This window comes from Chrysemys picta, chromosome 1 (assembly GCF_011386835.1).
Source record: "Chrysemys picta bellii isolate R12L10 chromosome 1, ASM1138683v2, whole genome shotgun sequence".
Taxonomy (NCBI): domain Eukaryota; kingdom Metazoa; phylum Chordata; order Testudines; family Emydidae; genus Chrysemys; species Chrysemys picta.
In genome coordinates this window covers 94,173,583-94,196,426 of record NC_088791.1, presented here as the reverse complement: position 1 = coordinate 94,196,426, position 22,844 = coordinate 94,173,583, and the positions used below count along the sequence as shown (strand labels likewise).

The following is a 22,844-nucleotide window of genomic DNA, read 5'->3' as shown; positions in this document are numbered from 1 at the left end:
TACTCAAGAGCAGCAGAAAGAACAAAATGTACAAGAATACAAGAGTAATTAGCACAAACCGCCCCCAAACCCAGAGCAAACCATTTTTCCGCTGGAAATGCCAAGGGGAGGGGGATCCTATCGCCCCACCCCGCATCCCATCCATCCACTCTAGACAGAGTTTAGCCAGCTGGGAACTGGATTAAAATAAACAAACGCAAACACTATATTTAAAAATGAAAATTACAAGACAAAAAAAATATATAGATATACAATTCATTCGTGCATGATTCTTTAATTAAATGCATTTTTCAAAATAAAAAAGTTACAAGATATTTAGGTTTATTTTAAATTAAAAAAGAGTCACCACCTCCGCTCTCTGGGTATGTCTCCAGTTGGCTCCAGGTGTGTGATTCCCAGCTTGAGGGGACATACTTACACCAGCTCTCACTGAGCTTGCATACTAAAAATAGAATGCAGCCATAGTGGCACAAGCCGCAGGATGGGCTAGTTGCCCGAGTACATGCCCGTCTGAGACCCCAGAGCGGCTAGCCTGTCCCGCAGTTCGCACTGCCACAGTTACACTCTGTTTTTAGTGCGTTAGCTCAATAAGAAGTAGTGCGAATGTCTCCTCGAGCTGGGATCACACAACCAGCTTAGAGGGTAGCCATACCCTGTATGCCAAGTGTGGGGTGGGTAGGGAGGGTACCTGGGTTGCATCAGGACCATCACCATTATAGAAATCACATTAAAATCTCTCTCTGGGATAAAGAATAAGGCCCTGATCCTGCAAAGACTTATGCACATGCTTAGCTTGAAGCACCCAAGTACCTTTAGACCTCAGGGAAACTACTCGCCTGCTTAAAGTTAAGTACTTGCGTAAGTCTGCAGGATTTGGGTCTCAGCTTGGCACCTGGGGAGGTGGAGGGAAGAGGCAGATGGGCAAGCCCAAATTTCCCACCACTACCTTGCAATTTTCCACCCAACATTTTTTTTAAAAAATGAGAATCCTGTACTGTTAAGAGGGGAAGAGGGGCACGGCATGTAGTTTAGCTCCAAAATTTAGATTAAAAAAATTATAATGGTAGATTTTATTTATTTATTTTCAGAACTTGAATGACGTTTCCTCCCCCCACAACAAGGAAACCCACCTGCGAAGAGTCAGGGCTACTCCCGGGGAACCAGGAAGTGATACTGACCAAGCTATTTTCACTGTCATAGCGGAAGTGCAAAGAAGAAAACTGCAATAATGGGGAAAATTTACTTGGATTTATAAAGATACATTTCCTGTAGGAGGTCCCAATTCAGAAAAGTACTTAGATCCATAACCACCTGCTTTAAAGTTTTGTGCATGCTTTAAGTGCTTTGCTGAACAGGGATGGATTTAAGCATGTGCTTCAATGCTTTGCTGAATTGGGGCATCATGGGGTTTTAGTTAACACAGGGATTAATGTTTAAACTACTTAACCTGCCATTGCCCCCCATCAAATTAATCTCTCTTGAATCACCCACCACTGCCAATATTTAAGATCACTTTACTCTGATTTCTCTTACCAATGCTCTCCTTTGGGGTATCACCCTGTCTCTTTCCTCTGCCTTTTTCACACTATTTCCCCAGTTGCAGCCATATCTCAATACCCTCTTCCCCACAGCAGTTTTAGATTGGCCAGAGAGGGCAAAAGTGGAGCACTTCACCCCCCAGACGGAACATGCTGTCTGTGCAGAAGATCCCAGACAGCACCCCCTTGAGGGACATGAGAGGAACATCCCTAACAGATGGAGGTATCCTGTTTGGGTGGAAAGCATGTCTTGGATGCAGTTCTAGATCAAAGACAGAACTTTGGACGGTATTGTAGGGTTTCATCCTGTGCTAGGCAGCAGAAGGTGGGAAGGACAGAAGAACTGCTAGAGGTACAACCCTAGAAAAACTGGTATCTTCCTTTGTTACCTGACTGAGATGGGGGGGGGGGGGGAGAGAGGGAAGAGAGAGAAGGAACCAGGAAGTCCCCACTTCTTGTAAACCAATGAGGGCTATCTCAACCCTGGAAGTATATAGCATGTTATAATGAGCATATATGACCACATAGTGTCAACACAACTGCCTCACTGTGGGGGAGGGGGCGACCAGGAGCAGCAGGGATGCCCAGATCTGATGTTGGATAACTGACGTGGGGAAGTTAAGTAGCAAATGGAAAAATAAGGGTGGAGAAGAGGAGATGAGAGATTCTGCTCCTCAGAAATGTACACAATGGACTTTTGAAGGAGGGCCAAAACGCTCCCTCGTTCAAAGCCAGAGTGACAATGCAATGAATTTATAAAATATCTGGGAAGAAATGAGTTGGTTATGAAGCAATACTCAGCCCTTCTATAGCTCTATATGCACATTACTAAATTTAGCCTCCCAGCATCCTCTGGGCATTGTCCCCATGGTACAGACAGCGGAACGGAGGCAAAGGGCAGAGAAGAAACTTGCACAAGGTCACAGGAAATCAAAGAACCCAGGAATGCCTAGCTCCCAGCCCCAAGAGCAACCCTCTGAACTATGATGCGTTTGATACAAGGATTGGGACGGATTATGTGGGGGATGCTTTTATATATATATTTTTTTCATATAAAAAGTAAATAAGATCCCAGCTCTTGCATGATTATTGGGCAATCCAAAAAGCAGCAAAGCAAGCAACACTGGAGCAAAGGATACATCAGGCCAAACAGTGCAAAGCCTCAGAGTTAGAGGTGCGGGGGTGGAGGACGGACAAGCACTCCTCCAAAGGGACATAGAGCACTTAGCCAGACACCCATTCTTGGTTTGTTACACCTCCCTGGCCAAGCCCTGGCTATGGAACTGGAATCCCACACCCGCTGGCGAGAAGGGTCACCCCAGTTGGCTACACTACCTTCTCCTCCCCCCCCATACCACATCCACAGATGCCACTGTTGATGTGGTGTGGAGGACGGGAGTGCAGGGAATGACTCCCTGCTCCCCACCCCAACCTGTACTTTAGCTTGGATATCCACAGGGAGTTCCCACTCTCCATCCGCAGTGCTGTCAGGTCCATGAAGGAAGTTAGACTGACTGTTGGGAATATTGCAAAGCACCTGAAACTTTCCTTAACAGCAGAGGCAAGGAAGGGGATTTAACTCCCCAGGAAGACTCAACTCGGACAGTACCCATTTGGTAAAGGAGGTAAGGTACCTTACCTCCATCCCAGTTGGTGTGGGAGGAGAGGGGTGACTGAAGTACAGGAGATGCAGAGACACTCCCCCACCCCCTGAAAATACACAGCAGTGGCTCACCTAAGATTAGAAGGCAGAACTCCCCACTGGGCCTACATACATCCTCCCATCCCTGCAAAGGCTTTGTATCCTTGTCAGCTCCATGCCCATATGCTAGCTTCATTCAGTAAGACCAGAACGGCGTGCTGGGCAAAGACAGGAGATTAGTATATATGCTCAGTTCAGGACTGAAGCTGTAGGTCAGGACAGAGGAGCACTGTCAGAGCTCAGGGGTGAAGAGTGGAGAAAATGAGTTCCCAAGAACAGCCCAGAGAAGAGGAAATATAGTTTTGTTTTGTTTTTTTACCCAAAATGCACAGAGGACAGACATCTTAGAGTCCCATATCTAATAACTTATTACATTCAGACGCCAACGTCCGGTTCCCATCCTCTTTCCTACAATCACCCCAACACAGCAGATGAACAATATGCAGCAAAGAGACAGTGCAGCCTTGGCTGGGAAAGCTCCCTCCACCACTATGGGACAGTCACACACCCCCAGTCCAGAAGAATACAATCCTGCTCTAGTAAAAACTCCTCGATGCCACCCTGGCTCTTACTCCAACATGCACTCGATACACCCCAGCCTTCCCAAGGAGAGGGTGCTCCCCACTTGTCCGAAACTTCAGGTACACGGGGGGGGTTCTGCCTTCCCCTGAAGATCTGGTAGTGGCCATTGCCAGAGGTGGGACACCAAACTAGACTGGGCTACATCGGGTTCTGCTGTGGCAAATTCTGTATTTAAAATGCCATTTCCACTAAGCATTGAAATCAGTGAGCTGATAATAAGACAAGGAAGGGAGCTCTGCCTTGTTCTAAGTGAGCATTTATTCCGCTCTTGGGGTGGTTATCTGGCAAGAAAGGTGCAAGCCAATCTGAGATCTCAGCAGCTCCACTCACATGCCATTTCCATTTTACCAGCCTGGCCCAGACCCCATCAGGTCAGGATTTACCATTCTGCAACAACTTTGGCACCACTGTACCTGTGAAGGGGAGAAAAATACAGAGCCTCCATCTAATTTCTGGAGAGGGGGTGGGGAAGGGGAATGGTAATGCTGTTGGATGGAACTCACTCCAACACTTGGGCAGGTGGGAAAGAGAAGGGTAAATTATATGGGTTTTCTCCAAAACAGGACTTGCCTCTTCAAATCAGAAATTGCTGGTTACCCCAAGGACACCCTCCTCCAGTTCAAGTGAGCCAAATACCATCCCAGACACACACTTCAACACTACAAAATACTCTCTTCTCTAAGAACCATCTAATACCACTACAGTTTGTGCAATCACTGCATTTATTATTCATTTTTAAACTCTCTCTCCCACTATAGAAATTTCATTTTTTAAAAACTTTTCTTTTTTCTTTTCTTTTCTTTCTTTTTTTTTTTTTTGCAAAACTATTCATTTCACTTTTTCCACTTTCCATCATAAAATCTCCTCTAAAAACACAACAACAAGAGAATAAACATGGCACAGACACAGACTGTTTCCCTGGTTTGGGGGGGAACGCTTTTGAATACTCCCCCCAACCCTATGCCCTCTCTGAAAGCATGGATGGGACCTCCATTTTATCTTCCTGTAGGGAGGGAGGAAAAAATAAATCGGAGATGGAAGGTGAGCGTAACCCACATTCATACCAGTGTGGAGTTTTGTCAGCCTCTAGTGGCTGGACCACACAAAGATTTATGAGACTACTACTGCCTGGTCTTTAAGCTCAAGCAATAGAGACTCATGCTTTTAGATCCAGAGGTTCAGGGTTCAATCCCCACAGGTGACCCACCCAGGAGGGTGGTGACACAAGCAGTTAAGCTACTTGCCCTGTCTGGATTGCACTTCCTTCCTACAGAGAGATGATCTATGATATGAGTTCCTCCAAAGCCCAGTGCTCCTCTCCCCTCTTTATAATTCCAGGAAGAAGGGTCACCAAGCCCCCATGCAATCCTCCTGCCAATGCTCCAGAGGAAGGCAAAAACCCCTCATTATGAAAACAATCCAGGAACACCAAACAGACATCAGGAGGGGGGGGAAAAAACCTCTGCCAAGTGAACATTTCTTGGCTAAAACATGTCAAGAGTTTCCTATTAAAGTTCCCTTTTTTCTCCCACTTAAACTTTTCAAATATTTCTGAACTTTATTACCACGAAACAAGAACGCCATCACATACACGCCAAGAGTAACCAAGCAACCTAAAAAAAAAAAAAAAGTGACTGGCTGGCATGCATCTACTCTGTAAAATAGTTCCTCTTATCTTGCAGCCTCATAAATTAATTCCTTTTTAAAATCATCTCTCTTTAACACAAGTCTCTTTGTTATTCTCCCAATATAGATCTCCCACATTTCCCCAGCCTGCTTGTTTCTGAAGCTGCAGCCATTAGAATAAGTTACCATGAAATAAGAGAACCCTGCATGCGCAAGGTGAAGGAAAGATGCAAAACAAAGCAAAGACAACAGGCAGGTATTAATTCACATACACACGTACATATCCAACAAATTACAGGAAGCCTTGGACTGATGAATGAATGGGGAAGTCTCCCCCACCCTGTAACTGGTTTTGAAATATTCTGCTGGATTTTAAAAGTTTTGTTTAAAAAACCCACAAAAGATGGGCAGGTTGGGGGGGGGGGTGTTGTGGTTGTGTGGGAATACAACTAACCACATGCGGGATCATCTCTCAGATTGGCTACACACAAATTGGAACTAAACTCGTTTGAATTCACACCTTTTTAAAATTTTTATGCAAGTCTCTGTGTGGACATTTATTTTGCAGTAGGTGAGTTTTAAGGCTGGTCTACACCTAAAAATTAGATCGAACTAGCCACATTGCTTAGGGCTGTGAAAAATGTTGTGCCCTGTGCGATGTAGTTAGGTCAACCTAACCCCCACTGTAGGCGCAGCCAGGTCAGTGAAAGAATTCTTCTGTCAACCAAGCACCGCCTCTTGAAGCAGTGGTTTTACACTGACAAAAAAACACCTTCTGTCACTGTAGCAAGTGTCTATGCTACAGTGACGTAGCAGCAGCCGTAGTGCTTGTAGTGTAGACATACCCTTCAAATCCAGGGTGTCTGCAGGCAAAACCACAAAAGGGGTGAATTCCACCCAATTTAGTTATTTTGGTGGCAGTGTGTGTGTGAGAAGAGTCCTTAGAGCGGAGTTCCTCTCTCCTCCCCCCAGTACGCACACACCTGTAGGCATATTTATTAATTATGGATCCCACAACAGGCAACATCCCCCTCCCCCCATTTTTCCCCATGGTCATGGAATCAAGGCAGATACTCACTGCAACACTAATTCAGTCTAAATTAATCAGCCTCTCTTCCCCACACCCCAGTGTTTCACAGATTCAGCAACAGAGGAGTGGGGAAGTGAGGGAGGGGTATCTAGCCACAAAGCTCAGCACTGACATAGAATTAAACAAGCCATGGAATGGCAAAGAAGAGCGCTTTTGCACCTTGGACATTAAGAGCATGTCTCAAGGAAGTGGAGAAAGCCACATCATTGCCTGCTTCCAATTACAGAGGGTGGTGGCGATTCCAGATCCAATTTCACACTGAACATGTAAAACCAAGGAGTTGGGGGTGGGTGGGGGGCAGGGGAAGGAGAGGCAGGCAGGCAGGCAGGCAGGCACACACACACACACACACACACAAAATGTAAGACACGGTAATTCTTACAATAGGTTCTTAGCACCTTTGGTTGACAATTGTAGAGGCAATTTCAGATCCTGGAAATGGTTGTGGTGAATTCTCTCCAACCCACCCACCAGAAAGAGATGAAACTGAGCAGGAAGAGTAGCAGATCTTCCTTCGCACACACATGGCCTGTGAAGTGATTCAGTGGAACCACGGAGGCTTATATTTTCCCTGGGAGGCAAGACTTGCTGACCTCATCCGGCTGGGGTAATGTCATGCCAAGCCATTGCTCCTCCTGAATTGATGGACGGACGTGTGGCTTTCCCACTTCCATTAGAAAAGGCTTAGGAAGGGTACGGCATGCCTCAGACCCGAGCAAGTGCAAATGACGAACACGAGGAGGAAGATCCAGGCTGGAAGTGACAGGCCCAACAAAGCTGAGCAGACTGGAAGATCTGGAAGGGAAGGAGCAGAAGGGAGGAGGAAGGGCCCAGGTGGTCTCAAAGTGCCCATACAACTGCCAAGTTAGCACCACTAGTAAAAGCAAGAAGGAAGTGAGCCAGGGGCATGTGTTGTAGGGGTACAACCCCCCCACTCGGGCTCTGTTGCAATCTCGTTCTAGCCCTGATGCTTTACCTTCTATTCCACCCCCCCACCCCCCACCCCGATAGCGTCCCTCTCCCAGAGATACAGCCAGAGCTACTGAAGCTGGATCATAAGAGACAGCCATCCCATGCCACAGAGAAAGGAGAGGGTCAGAGCTGCCCTGGGAGAAGGCAGGGTGAAGAACTGGAGAAGTGGAAGAGTGTGTACACAGTGCAGGGCAGAAGGGGAGGGTGGGGGGAGCACAGCCCCTTTCAAATGCCTTATCCATCTCTCCAGTAGCAGGAGCTCCCCCATATCTTCAGAAAAGATGGGGGGATCCTTCCCCACCCAGCCCCAACATACACACAACCTGTTGTCGTCCAGGCGCCATACCAGTTTGACAACATGTTCTTTGAAGACAAATTATCATTCCCCAGCCCAACCCCTCGCAGCTGTGACATCTGGGAACTTCAGACACCTCTGCCCTCCAACTCCCACCCCAGTCTCCGAGCAGAAAGAAAAAGAACCGGGGAAGGGGAGGGGGGAGAGTAGGAGAAAACTAACAACAGCCATTCACACCATGACTTCTTCCAGCAGAGCCTCCCCTACCCCCCCAAAGCAGGGAGCCAACTTCTCACTTGCTGCCTCCTCCACCCGCTGCCACCTTCTCGAAATCCTCTGCGTTGCAGAACTCCTTGATGGTGACGGTCAGGAGATTGCTGGTGACATCTGTGACCACCACGTTGGAGCAGGGGGACATCTCGGGGCGCCAGTCGCCAGCCTCCTGCTCCGGGTCAGAAGAGGAGAGGGACGATGAGGGTGTCTGGCCCCCAGCACATCCCCTAGGGGGAGAGCGCTTGCTGGTGGCCGCTGATTCCGGTGGGATCGACAGGTCCAGGACCTCCGACTCGCGCCAGTCAGGGATGGCGGGGCTCAGGGTCTCGGGAAGCAGCTTTGGGGGAGAATCATCTGGGTCGGAGGAGGAGTGAGGGGTAGGAGAGGGGCAGCCTGAGGAGCTGGAGCTGCGGGCATCGTAAGGGGTGGAGCCCATGATTAGTGCGCAGGAGGCACCTTGTGAGCCCCCTGCCTCCATCTTGCCCTCCAGAGATGTGGCCGGTGCAGCAGACGGCTTGTTGTACAGCGAGAAGGTGCCGAACTTCATGTGGCGGATCTGGGTGCGGAGGATGCTCTCGCTGAACTTCTTACTCTTGCCAATGACACGGTTTCGTGAGGGGATCTTTGGCCGGGCCAGGCCTCCTCCTCCACTTGCGGCCTTTCCACCCTTGTCAATGACCTTGAGGTTGAGGATGATGCGGCTGCGTTTGGGCTCACGAGGCTTCACCTTGCGGTTGATGATGCGGACGGTCTCGGAGAAAGGTGAGACTGGAGGACGTATGCCAGACCCCCCACCCACACCCCCGCTGTTCTGGGGGTCTGGGCGGGGCAAGGGGCGCCGGGACATGCGATGGCATCGCCGGATGTCTTTCTTGAGCCGGTGCACTGCGGCACTGGAGTGCAGCTTGGGTGAGGAGGTGCTAGAGCCAGGCTTGACAGAGAAGTGTACATCCCCAATGTGAAGGGCCTCCGCCTGGGCCCGAGCCTGCGGTGGGGGGGGAGAGAGAAGAATGGAGTCAGAGATGACCTGAGATATGCCAGGCCTTGAATCGGGGGCACCTCAGCTTGGGGTGACCAGACCACATTAGAGGCACCCTGTCAGGAGCCAGAGAGCTACACCTCGTTTGTATACAAAATAATATTTAAATGAAGAAATAAATGCACAGGATCCTAGTACTAAGGTAACCCAGTGGTGAATGGCTGCCAGAAGCCCTCTCAGTGCATGTTACAGCCCCTAGCTATGGAGCCTTGGTTCTTTAGCTCAAGCTGTAGCAGCTCCTTCTTTAGCTCCAGAAGCCCCCGTTCAATCCCCAATGCATCAGCCAAGATGGCAGCTCTGACACTTGCATCATCTTTGACAGACGAGAGAAACGACCTGCTGGTGTGTGTTCAGCAGCAATGAAAACAACCAACCAAGGAACTCAGAGCCATGGGAAAGGAACAGCAGACGTTGTCTGCAGACTGTTACTATCAATCACCATGAATGGCTCCTCCACAAACAAGGGAAGTTAGCGAAGGGCAGCCAGTCAGGTTCTAGGACTTACCAAGGACTGCACTTTGAGGGAGTCTGAGACTAGGTCTACACTATGGACTTATGTCGGCAGAACTACGTCACTCAGGGGTGTGGAAAATCCTCACCCGAGTGACGCAGTTATACCGACCTTACCCCCTGTATAGACAGTGCTATATTTATGGGAGGGCTTCTCCTGTAGACAAAGCCACCATCTCTCAAGGAGGTGGAGTACCTACACTGATAGGAGAAGCGTTTCTGTCATCATAAGTAGCATCCTCACTAAGCGCTACAACAGAACTGCATGTACAAGCATTTCCTTGACCTCCCCCTTCTTACATGCTCCCCTGAAAGAGGAGCACAAAGGAAAGTGCCCAGGGAGCCTGGTGCCAGAGATTCTAAAGCTACGCTCAATTGTTATTATACCCTGTCACCAGGAGAAGGTGCCAATCATCCTAATAAGCATATGGTGGTTGTTGGTGGGGCTGAGCACCAAGAAGTTTATTTGGGGTGAGTAAGAACCCGAAAGCATGCTAGGCACTGTCTGAATGTAGGGAGCAGGGACTGTGTCCATAAGCTCACAATCATAGAATCATAGAATATCAGGGTTGGAAGGGACCTCAGGAGGTCATCTAGTCCAACCCCCTGCTCAAAGCAGGACCAATTCCCAACTAAATCATCCCAGCCAGGGCTTTGTCAAGCCTGACCTTAAAAACCTCTAAGGAAGGAGATTCCACCACCTCCCTAGGTAACCCATTCCAGTGCTTCACCACCCTCCTAGTAAAAAAGTTTTTCCTAATATCCAACCTAAACCTCCCCCACTGCAACTTGAGACCATTACTCCTTGTTCTGTCATCAGGTACCACTGAGAACAGTCCAGATCCATCCTCTTTGGAACCCCCTTTCAGGTAGTTGAAATCAGCTATCAAATCCCCCCTCATTCTTCTCTTCTGCAGATTAAACAATCCCAGTTCCCTCAGCCTCTCTTCATAAATCATGTGCTCCAGCCCCCTAAATAAATTAATGGAGATATCCTATCTCCTAGAACTGGAAGGGACCTTGAAAGATCATTGAGTCCAGCCCCCTGCCTTCACTAGCAGGACCAAGTACTGATTTTGCCCCAGAGCTCTAAGTGGCCCCCTCAAGGATTGAACTCACAACCCTGGGTTTAGCAAGCCAATGCTCAAACCACTGAGCTATCCCTCCCAATCTAGAAGACAAACAAGATGAAGGATAGGGGAGAGGAATAAAGCAAGCAAACAAAGTCCCATCCAGACTATTAGTTGGTTAACTTCTTGTAGGTGTCATGGGAGAAATGGATCTTTAGGAAGGGTTGATGGAGAAGGTAATGGTCTGATGGATACTGTGAGAGGAAAGTCTCAGATTCAAGGTTCAAAAAGATATTGGACATAGAATTATAGGAGTGGAAGGGACCACGAGAGGTCTTGTAGTCTATTCCCCTGTACTCAAGGCAGGACTAAGTATAGATCATCTCTGACAGTTGTTTGTCTAACCTGCTCTGTCACTGGAGATTTTTAAGAGATTCCACAACCTCCCTAGGCAATTTCCTCCAGTGCTTAACCGCCCTGACAGTCAGGAAGTTTTTCCTAATGTCTAACCTAAACCTCCCTTGCTGCAATTTAAGCTAATTGCTCCTTGTCCTATCGTCAGAGGTTAATGAGAACAATTTACCTCCCTTCTCCTTGTAACAATCTTTTATGTACTTGAAAACTAATGTCCCCCCTCAGTTTTCTCCAAACTAAACAAACCCATTTTTTTTCAATCTTCCCTCATAGGTCATGCTTTCTAGACCTTTATTCATTTTTGTTGCTCTTCTCTGGACTTTCTCCAATTTGTCCACATCTTTCCTGAAATGTGGCCCCCAGAACTGCACATAGTAGTCCAGTTAAGGCCTACTGAGAGCACAGCAGAGCAGAAGAATTACTTCTCGTGTCTTGCTTGCAACACTCCTGGTAATACAACCCAGAATGTTTGCTTTTTTTGCAACATTGTTTCACTGTTGACTCATATTTAGCTTGTGATCCACTATGCCCCCAGATCCCTTTCCACAGTACTTCTTCCTAGGTAGTCATTTCCCATTTTGTATGCGTGCAACTGATTGTTCCTTCCTAAGTGGAGTACTTTGCATTTGTCCTTATTGAATTTCATCTTATTTACTTCAGACCATTTCTCCAGTTTGTCCAGATCATTTTGAATTTTAATCCTATTCTCCAAAGCACTTACAAACCCTCCCAGCTTGGTAACGTCTGCAAACTTTATAAGTGTATTCTCCATGCCATTATCTAAATCATTGATGAAGATATTGAACAGAACTGGACCCAGGACCAATCCCTGCGGGACCCCACTTGATATGCCCTTCCAGCTTGACTGTGAACCACTGATAACTACTCTCTGGGAACGGTTGTCCAATCAGTTATGCACCCCCTTATAGCAGCTCTATCTAGGTTGTATTTCCCTCATTTGTTTATGAAAAGGTCATGTGAGACAGTATCGAAAGCCTTATTAAAATCAAGATATACTACATCTACCACTTCCCAGCTATCCACAAGGCTCATTACCCTATCAAAGAAAGCTACTAGGTTTGTTCTTGATAAATCCACGCTGACTGTTACTTATCACCGTATTATCTTCTAGGTATATACAAACTGATTGCTTAATTATCTTTCCAGGTACTGAAGTTAAACTGACTGGTCTGTAATCCCCTGGGTTGTCTGCATGGAGATCAAGAATATCTGGAGTTATCATAATTAATGACAATGCAAATTTTGGAAGGGATGTTAAACCTCATGTTTTAAGATTTTATCCTAGTGTGTGTGTGTCAGGGCGGGGAGGGGGGGGGAGGGGAGGGGAAAGAGGAGATTATCTCACACATGCCTGCTGCGGGGTCCCTACTCCTTCCTCTGAAACATCTGGTGCTGGTCACTGTCATAGACAGGATACTGGGCTAGATAGACCTAGGGTAAGGGATAGCTCAGTGGTTTGAGCATTAGCCTGCTAAACCCAGGGTAGTGAGCTCAATCCTTGAGGGGGCCACTTAGGGATCTGGGGCAAAAATCAGTACTTGGTCCTGCTAGTGAAGGCAGGGGGCTGGACTTGATGACCCTTCGGGGTCCCTTCCAGTTCTATGAGATAGGTATATCTCCATAATTTAAAATTTATTTTATTTAATTTATTTAATCAATACGCGGACCATGGGCCAAATCCAGCCCATCAGATGCTTTTGAACAGACTGCAAAAATCTTTTTATTTACTTATCATCCTCATCATTTTACTGTGGTGTGAAAAATGTTTCTCTGGAATCTGGACCTTGATTATACCTTGACAAAAAAATAATTAACTACCCCTGACCTAGGGTCTATTGTAGTTCCCGATGCAATTCTTATGTTCCTATTCCACCCCTAGGTTCCGATGCAATTCCTCTGTTCTTATTCTCCCTCTAAAAACCAGACTTGTCCTGCCCCTTCAGATGAGATATTTGTTTAACGTGACAGATCAAATAGTGAAAGTGTAGAAGAAGAACCTGCTTTTCTCAGAGAAAAAAAAAAAGAGAGCTGCTCTCCCCCCTCCTCCCCGATAAATGCATCAGGAGTCATATCTGCTAACGTTTGGGAAAAACGTTTTTAGTTCTTCTTAGTCCTGTAGAGCCACGACATCTCTGGGAGAGTGAGCTGGAATTTACTCTGGCTCGTGCATCAGCAACAGGATTGTCTGCAGGGAGCTAATTACATTTTCATTTGTAAATTGAGATAGTCTGATCTGAAGACAACAAACACGGAACCCTACAGGGTAATTTTCCACTTGCTTTTCAGAGCAGAGTCATGCTTTAAATGGCGCCTTGCAAGGATAAGATGCCCCTACCCCTCTGAAACAGACTCTCCCTCATCCCAAATAGAGTCACTCTATAATTCCCTTGCCCCCAAAACCCAGCCCTGGCCAGAAGTAACCAGATCTTTTGGCCCCACACCCGTTATTGTCTTGCCAATTTAGAATCCAATGATTCTTGTACCATCTAGTGACCACAGTGAGAACTGCAGTCCCCAGGATACAACATCCACTGTCTCACCTCGTCCTCCTGACACACACACAAAGCTCAGAACAGGTTCTGGGGAGCTAAGGTTTTAAGCTGCACTATTATCTCCTCTGCCATCACGCAGCTTGTACTGGACCTATAGCTCTCATCATGAGAATGGGAAGAACACGCTCAGAAACTCAGCAGCAGCACTTTAAAAGTCATCGAAGCGAGAAACCAAGACAGGGCCTATGAACCCACCCCAACTCCTTATATCTGATCCCAAAAGATTCCATTCCTACTGACTTCTCCCACTCTGCCCACTTCAATCCCAAGTTATGACAACAGCACAAGCTGCAGGAAGCCCCAAACCTCTCAAGCAACCCTGCCATACAATAGGAGAAGTTGGGAATGGAGATTTGAGGGCACGTAGCTCATCTCTGGCTAATACAGGGCTGTTCCCTACAGTAAGCTCTCCAGTGCTTTGTGTAGTCTAGCTGTAACCAGCTCCAGTGATGTATGGGGGCTTCTACTGCTTCATCTGGAAACGATTTCACAATCTAAAGGCTCATCTACTCTAGATGTTTTATACCTGGAGTTAAACGATTATCAAATAACTCAAGGTGGTTAATGTGTTTTGGGGAGTGTCCACACTGGCCTTAAATGTTTATTCCAGGCCACAAACCTGTGTTTATCCTCAGCAAAGGTTAAAAATCTCTAGCACAGACAAATCCTAACAGATTTCACTGTCAGGAATGACGTCCTAATACACATCCAGAGTTTCTTTTGGCTCAGACTCATCCATTATTCCATGCCCTATGTGCCTTACACTACAGCACAGATATTCAGATTCCTAACCCAAAGAGCTTACAGTCTAGTATGTTTCAATAGCTCTTTGAACCCAAATAAATCCTCACTCTTTTCCTCACCATTTAAATACATACAGATGGTTGTGGTTCTCTTCAGACATCTTTTAACCAAGCTATTCTGGTCGATATTTTATTTTGAATCTGTGTCTTGTCTCACACATCATTATCACAGCCCCTCAAGCATTTTTATTGCTCTTCTCTGAACTCCCTCCAGTTTGGGATTATCTAGTGGTGTGGTGCGGTGCAGGGAACAACATATCTTATTCCAAGTGAACTGAAGCCATACAATGAGGGATTATTAAATCTGTGATAACTGGCATGAATCCTCTGCACAGCAAATCCATAAAACCCCTTGTCTTTTCTGCCACTACATAACACTAATCTGATGTCTAATTTGCTTTTCACTATCACACCATGGTATGTGTCTCTCTCTCTCTTTTAAAAGTATTTCTGCTCTCAAAGTTTCTTTTGCTCATTGAATACTTGTGTCCCAGATTACTTCCTATCCCAGAAGCACTTGTCTGCATTTTTCCTGGTTGAATCCATTTCTTATTTCCTGCCCATATTTTATTTCCCTACCCTCATGACGCCTTGTATTTTCCTATCCTATGAATGGAATTAACATGCTGTTTTTCTCCTCTGATAGATTTACAACAAATAGGCTAAAATGGAACCTAACACTCCCTCCAACTCAATACGCTGCTGTTAATCATTGCTTAGTTTACATTCTTTGCGATGCTTAGCAATTCATGTTAGAGTACACATATCCAGGTCAGCTTGAATTCATTTTTCAAGTAAAGTTTCAAGAAACAATATCAAATGCTTTAGCAAAAATCCAGATGTTCCAACTACCGTGTTCCTTCCAGCCACTAGAGTTTAGTAATTCTACCAAATATGTGATCAAATTTGTCAGATATCATTTACAAATGCTCCTCCCTTCCCCCTGAAAGTTGATAGTTTTGCTGACCCATTCATTTTCTCCTCCCACTCCTGGCTATGTGCCTGCTTCCCTCTATACCTAGAACTACCTCCCAATCCCAGTTTACAAAATCTTCTTCCCACTCAAATCTCTGCAAGAAACACACTTCTCCCTGCTGAAGGCTCAATTCTTCTATGGTGCTCATGAATTGTAAAGGTTCATAGTTTAAGACAATAAAAGTTGATCCTTTCTCTGAACTTCACAAGTGCATCTTAAATGCCTCCTTCAGATGGTAAATTCCTTGGAGCAGGAACTGTCTTTACCTTTGTGACTTTAGTGTGGAAGATGTGCTCAGTGCCATACACAGAATACCCTGTTTACTGATCATGGTTCAGTTTTCACCAAGATGAAACAGTCTGCAAACATCTAGAGATTTTGTTCTCGTTTAACAGAGAATGAAGGTTGACTTACAGCACAGTAATTGCTAGGATCACTTTTTTTCCTTCTTTTGGAAATCTGTATCACATTTGCTCAGCCCCCTAATGAATTCTCATCCACTAGCACCTCCCTACTTCTGTTCTTTTTTAAATAATATTGCTAGTGATCTAACAAATAATTTCATCAGTTCCTTCCCTTCACACTCTAGGACACACATACTGAAGACAGGGTGATAAGTACATATTCAAGTTCCCCACAAATCTTACTTTACCTAATTGATGTCAATAACTCTACAAATAGGAAGTAATAAAGACCTTGGATGCAACTCTTTTCTTGTTTTGATTCAAAATAAAACATTTCAGTAGCTCTGCTGTATTTACACGATTCCCCCTTTGTTTATTAGTGCATCTGCTTTGTCTTGTACTCCCCCCTCAAATAATATACACCGCTACCTCGATATAACGTGACCGGATATAACACAGTAAAGCAGTGCTCCGGTGGGGGGGATGCAAGGGGGGGCGGGGCTGCGCACTCCGGTGGATCAAAGGAAGTTCAATATAACACGGTTTCACCTATAATGTGGTAAGATTTTTTGGCTCCCGAGGACAGCGTTATATCGAGGTAGAGGTATATTTATAAGAGCCCTTATTTCCCCTTTCACCTCTTTGGCTAACATTCTGCCTTGTTTTACTGCCCGTCTATTCTGCAACCTTTAGCTGACAGAGCAACAGCAAGCTGTGCTCCTAAGCAATACTACCATAAACTGTGTTTTCCCATTGGAGGAGAAATGAATGCTATGAGGGAACAGATTTCAATTTCAACCTGCTGAGGGGTAATTTATGAACAGTGAGATCAAAAGCGGAGTTTGAGGGGGAAAGTTGCTTAACACCATGTTGCGCCTCCCTCCACTTCAGTTTACAGACCAAATTAGGTCTTGCAAGCAGCAAGAGGGAAATCCCCTATTGTGCAGGGCAAGTGCAGTCTATTACTGCACGCTCTCGATTACTACCTCTTCCTCCATTAACACCCTCCAATCATTACCTTAAAGTGACTGAGAATAGAAATCTCTGCAAGCTGAGCAGGAGGGTCAGGGACATGTCCTCCAATAGCACATGCATGACCTTAAGGAGCTGCATGTGACCCCTGAATTTGCCAAGCCAATAAAGCTGTGAGGAAAGAAGTAGGCCAGGGAGGTGGGAAAGGAAGACAAAAGTTGCATGCAAAGTGTGGGACAGTTAATGTGTCTCTATTACCCTGCATGAGCTTCCATTTTTCCCCAGACTGAACCTTATTGTTATTTCCTATCTATATATTTCTAAACCCTCAAGAAACCTGCTACAGACAAGGTCTATCAGAGATGTCACATTAATAAAGATTGGAAAGGACTGTCCCACATCAGCCACTCCAAATTCCTCTCCCAAAACAACAACCTATGTTTTCCATAAGTTAGTCTCCCATACAGGCTATCGCATGCCATGATCCTCTCTCCCCCCCACTGCAAATAAACTCATCCTCTGAGCTTGAGCTCTTCATCCATGGGAAAGTTTGACTCGAATATCCAGGGAATACAGCTAAACCTCCTACCCAAAATACTGCAGCTGAAGCCCACACTTTCAGTCCTGCCATCCAGGATGCAAGAGCTTGTTAGTGATATCATAAACACAGGTGTGATATCCCTTAGCGATCTGATAGAAAAGCCAAGCATTAGAAGTCTGACTTAAGGCACCAATGGCTAGATTTACAAAACAATCAGGTGCCTGAAGATGCAGATAGGCACCTAGTGGGATTTTTAGAAGTGCCCAAACAGCTTAGGCACATAACTCAAATCAAAGAGTAATTCCTTTGTAAATCTGGCTCCAAATCAGTATTAAGGTAACTAAATAAATAAGCAAACGGAATTTCAAATCAGGGCACTTATTTAGATGCTGTAATATGGATTTAGAAACCTAACTTTAAACACCACATTTGAAAATCTTGGTCAGAAACATTATATATGAAACCATTCATTACAAGTGCGTGCTAGCCTTTTAAAACCAGTCGTGGTTTGGTTCCGTATTTAATCTCCATGCCTTCCAGTTCTAATCGGTTGAGTTTGCAAGTCAAAAAGAATATTGTTCTAACTGCCAGCTCTGCAAACTCCCCCGGGGACCCAAGAGTCAAGTTTCTCCCCCATGCTTCAGAAGTCCTCATCGGCAAGAGATTCTGCAGTCAAAAGAACTGACAACATATTTAATTTGTGACACAGAGCAGAACCCTGCTTCTCCTCCTGTAGTGGCATCAGTCCTGCAGGATTAACAGGAGTCAAAACCTTGGCTTTGGCAGTCAGAAAGACAGGACTTCAATACAAAGGACTGAAGGGCCACTTTTAGCAGATTTTTCTAACTGAAATCACATTGCAAAGTTTCCTCAAAAAGTTTGGACAAGTTCATATGGTACTAAACCAAAAGAGAGTTATTTCTTGCTGTCTAGTCGGGGTGTTATTTTTAGGGCTGGATCAGAAGTCAAAGAAACCAGCAACTAAGGCAAGTCCCCAGCACAACCTCATCTCACCAGACCTCCTCCCCAGAGGGAGACGCCAGCAGCTCCTGTCCTACTCAGTGCTCCCCACAGCGAGGCATCAACCTACCAATGGTGATTTTTTGTTCCACACTTCACCCTCTTCTCCGCGTGTCAAGCTAGCTATAAGAACAAGTCAGAGGTTTTCAGTAACAGTCAAGTAGATTTCAAGAGTTGGTGGGGAAAAGAATTAAGGCAAGTCAAGACACCAGGGAAGGAATATTGTTAGTTGTGGTGGTGTTTAAGAAATTATAGGAATGCTCATCTCTTGAAGTGTCAATGATTTGTGTCCCCCACCCCCAATATTTTTTAAAAATAGAAAACCATTAACGAGAAATCTAATCAATTTAGACAGTAAGTTAGAAGTAAGGTAGATTCAGAATCTGCACACGTTTCTGAGATGCCCTGCCAGCTTTTTGTGACTTTACAATCACATTTTGCTATATATAGTATTACACATTTAAATTTTTTAACAAAATGTTTCCCTTCCATGTTGCTGTGTCCCACACAGACAGAAGAGGAAACCAACTGACCCTTCAGGGAAACTGATTAGAGTTGTCAAATACTCAATGTAAATAAAGAAGCAAAAATGAAAATGTTTCTTTTCAGATTTCAAGTGTTACAAGTAATAGTAGGTTAAAAAAATCAAGCAGAAGTGTTATTTTTAAGTCAATGGTGTCACCCTAAGCTTTCCTCTGCATTATTGAACTCCCAAATGCAAGAAGATCTAAAGCATAAGTGTCAGAGATAAAAACTGACTATAGAGTGAAACTGACTAGTTCAGTTTCACTGAGTGAAGAGTAAAAAGAAACACACCCATTAGTGGGGAAAGCAAACAGATTTTTATCATTTTCAGTTTTTAATTAAGGCAAGAGTAATAATGCAGGTAAGGTGTGTGTGTGTGTGGGGGAGGGGGCACGAGAGGGGGGGGGGGATGTTCCAGTCACCATCACTGCTTCCTAAAAATTTTCAAAGAGCTCCCCAATTTGTACCAGGGCATCCAGAAAACCCCAGGAAGATTCTCCCCACAATTTTTAAACTATTTCTGTGGTCCTCCCATATGCTGTATCCTTCCAAAGCAGATAACGGGGGCATCCTATTGCAGTGGTTCTCAACTTTCCAGAATACTGTACACCTTGAAGGAGTCTGATTTGTCTTGCGTACCCCCAAGTTTCACCTCACTTAAAAACGACTTGCTTACAAAATCAGACGTAAAAATACAAGACTATCACAGCCACTATTGCTGAAAAATTGCTTACATTCTCATTTTTACCATACAATTATAAAATAAATCAATTGGAATATAAATATTGTACTTACATTTCAGTGTATAGTAGATAGACAATGACTTGTTTATACTGCTCTGTATGAAATTTTAGTTTGTACTGACTTTGCTAGTGCTTTTTATGTAGTCTGTTGTAAAACTAAGCAAATATCTAGAGGAGTTGATATACCCCCTGGAAGACCTTGGAGTACCCCCAGGAATATGCATACGCTGGTTGAGAACCACTGTCCTATTGCACAGAACTTTGAGTGCTGCCACTTAGCACTTCACTTATGTTTCAAAAGAGCTTTGAAGATGTGAAGCCTCTCAACACTCCTGTGAGGCAGGAAAGCAAAGTATTAACCCCATTTTACAGATGGGGAAAGCAGACACAAAAATGTAAAGTCACTTGCCTAAATCACATGAGTCAATGCCTGAGATAGGAGTATTAGATGCATTACTAAATCACCCATCAGATTAGACCAGACTTGAGAAATTCCTGACTCCCCATGCAAATTTGTTTTAAATACACTGGATGATATTCTGGCACCTCCATTCATTTATGATCCAGGATTGGGATTGTTAGGGGAGTAATAATGCAATAAATTTGTCTGCAGGGTGTCAGTCAGAGAGCAGAATATGCAGGTGCACCGCCAGCGTTTCTGCCGCCCTAGGCGGCGGAAGGTCCCGCCCCGAAATGCCGCCCCCCACAGAGGCAACGGAAGGTCCTGCCGCCGAAATACCGCTGCGGTTGCCGCCCCACAAATTGTAGCGCCCTAGGCGACCACCTAGGTCACCTAATGGGTTGCGCCGGCCCTGAGAATATGGCAGATACTAACTCTTACAGGAAAAATCTGTTAACTTCTGCTACAAAGGTCACCACCACCAGATTTTAAAAGGAGAAAACTGGGGACTCTGCCCTTTTTTTCTTTTTTTTTCTTTTCGAGTCTTCCCTGTGAGACAAAACATGACTATGCATGAAGAAACAGATATGGAAATGACACTGTCATTGGGGATGAAGTGGAGTCTTTAACTATGCCATGAAGAGGTAGAGTTACTCCATGAATTCCAGAACAAGCAGCGAGCCTCAAAGGACCACCAATATAGCACCTGGGGGCATCTAGCATACTGACATGTGAAGAGGAGGGGAGGCAGCATCAGGACCTTTGTCATATTTAAAAAAAAAAAAAAAAAAAAACTACAAAACCTTTTCACAGCCACTAAGTATGCTGCTATATTATCACATACAGACCAAAGAGGGGGGGGGGGGGGACAACGACGACGAATGAAGTACCACTGTGGTGGGGAGAGAGAGCAGGTAGATGTGGGGGACAAACATCTGGGAGTGGATGGGGGGGGGGAGAAGGAAAGAAGAAGACTGACAAGAAGAGAACATCCCCACAAACACGTGCTCACACACCCCAGCTTTTACTATCCCATTGGTGATAATCCCTCCCTACCCCAAGCAGCATCTCATGCACTTACTTCTAGTCCCCCCTTTTATTTAGTTGTATCAGATCCCCAGACTAAGGAAGGCCCAAGTAATCTGAGAGTTAAGTACCTCCAAGAGTCGACAGGCAGCAGGATTTTGGATACATCTAACTGGGCCTAAGTTATTTAAATAAGAGTTACCTTCAGGAGGAAAGTTTTAGGCTTGGGTCCTCTCTTCTTGGGCCCATACAGCTCACGCTCTCGTTCCCTTTAGGGAGTCAAATTTTAGAAAGTTAAACTTTTTCTTAAGAAAAAACACACACACACACACACACACACACACATCTATTTTTTGGGGGTAGCTCGGATGTCAAATAAACAAATGTGCTTTCCCCTATTAAACTCACTTCTGCTCAAAGGCTGCAATAAGTCGGGAGTCCAGGATGTTCTCTTCAGGTTCCCAAGTGCTGTACCTGCCAAGGCACAACAAAATAAACAAAACACGAACACCCGCATAAAAAAGGAGAAGGGGGGGGGGAGAGGAGGCAACCCCAGAGTACAGTTTGCGTGCATGGAAAAGGGATGCACATCTCAGAGCAGACTTGGGGAAGAACCCTTTACACACACATATACACACGCGCGAGCACACACACACACACGGAGAAATACTCAAACAACTCACTTGATGGCCCAGCCTTTCCATTTCACCAGGTACTCGATGCGCCCCTGCAAAACACAGATGAGGAGGGGGGGGAGGAAAGAGAGAGGGAGGGAGGATTAGCGAAATGGCCATTGCAACAAACCCACGGCAGCGGGGGGCCGGGGCCAGGCTGGGCGGCTGCTCACCTTTCGGATCCGCCGCTTGATGATGGATTCGGCCGCGAACACTCGCTCCCCCACTGCAGACAGCTCCATCTTGCTCAGCAGCAGCACCCACAGCCCATAATAATCCCGCCCGCTTCTCCCTCCTTCCCTCCCCCCTTCTCAGGCTGCCGCCGCCGCCGCCGCTGCCGCTGCTGCTGCTACTCGGGCTGCACCGGCTCGCGCACGCTCGCGCTCGCTCTCCGGCCGCGCGGCAGCACGTGACCTCCCTCCTCTCTTTCTCCCCCTCCCCCGTTCACCGTTACCAGGGTCCCCCCGGCGGCGGTTGCTAGGACAAAAAAGGAGGGCGCAGGCGCGCGGGCTCTTAAAGGCACCGCGCGCGCGGGCTGCAGGGAGCGAGGCGGGAGCTGGGTCGCTGCTTGGGCGGCAAAGCGCAGGGCCGGGGAAGAGGCCTGGGGGTGCAGAGAGCAGGGCAAAGCACAAGGGGGTGGAGTGTAAACGCGCTGAGAGGGGGGACAGTTTTAGATATACAGCCCCCCTCCCTCCGCTCCTGGCTGTTGTGAACCGGTTGCCAATGAGGCTGCCTTCCCACCAAGAGATCCCGGATCCCAGGGTCAAGGGGGCAGGTGTGTGGACAGTCTCTGCTAGGGTGACCAGATAGCAAGGGTGAAAAATCGGGACACTGGGTGGGGGGGTAATAGGCACCTATATGAGAAAAAGCCCCAAATATCAGGACTGTCCCTATAATATCGGGACATCTGGTCACCCTAGTCTCTGCCTATCCCATCAGTGCAGTTAGAGGGACCTGCCGACAGCACGTTGGTCAGGAAAGGTCTGTACACAGCTCACCATAACAAGACTAGCCCAAGTTATAAGTAAGGCATCAAAGAACCAAAACATGGTTGGGAAAGGATGGAAACCCTCATG

General features: G+C 46.1%; 1 protein-coding gene across 2 annotated transcripts; it reads right to left on the bottom strand.

Moving 5' to 3' along the window:
• Window positions 1-4,600: 4,600 nt before the first annotated feature.
• Window positions 4,601-22,132, bottom strand: CBX6 (chromobox 6). 2 transcript variants are annotated; one of them, XM_005302518.5, is made up of 5 exons: window positions 21,942-22,132; window positions 21,778-21,821; window positions 21,503-21,568; window positions 21,297-21,363; window positions 4,601-9,009 (listed from the first exon to the last, which is right to left on the bottom strand). In XM_005302518.5, the coding sequence occupies exons 1-5, from the start codon at window positions 22,008-22,010 to the stop codon at window positions 8,098-8,100; spliced, it is 1,158 nt and encodes a 385-aa protein (XP_005302575.1). In that variant the 5' UTR covers window positions 22,011-22,132; the 3' UTR covers window positions 4,601-8,097. The 2 variants fall into 2 exon arrangements, with proteins under 2 accessions (XP_005302575.1, XP_005302574.1); XM_005302517.5 differs by having other exon boundaries at window positions 4,601-9,063; window positions 21,942-22,131.
• Window positions 22,133-22,844: the final 712 nt, after the last annotated feature.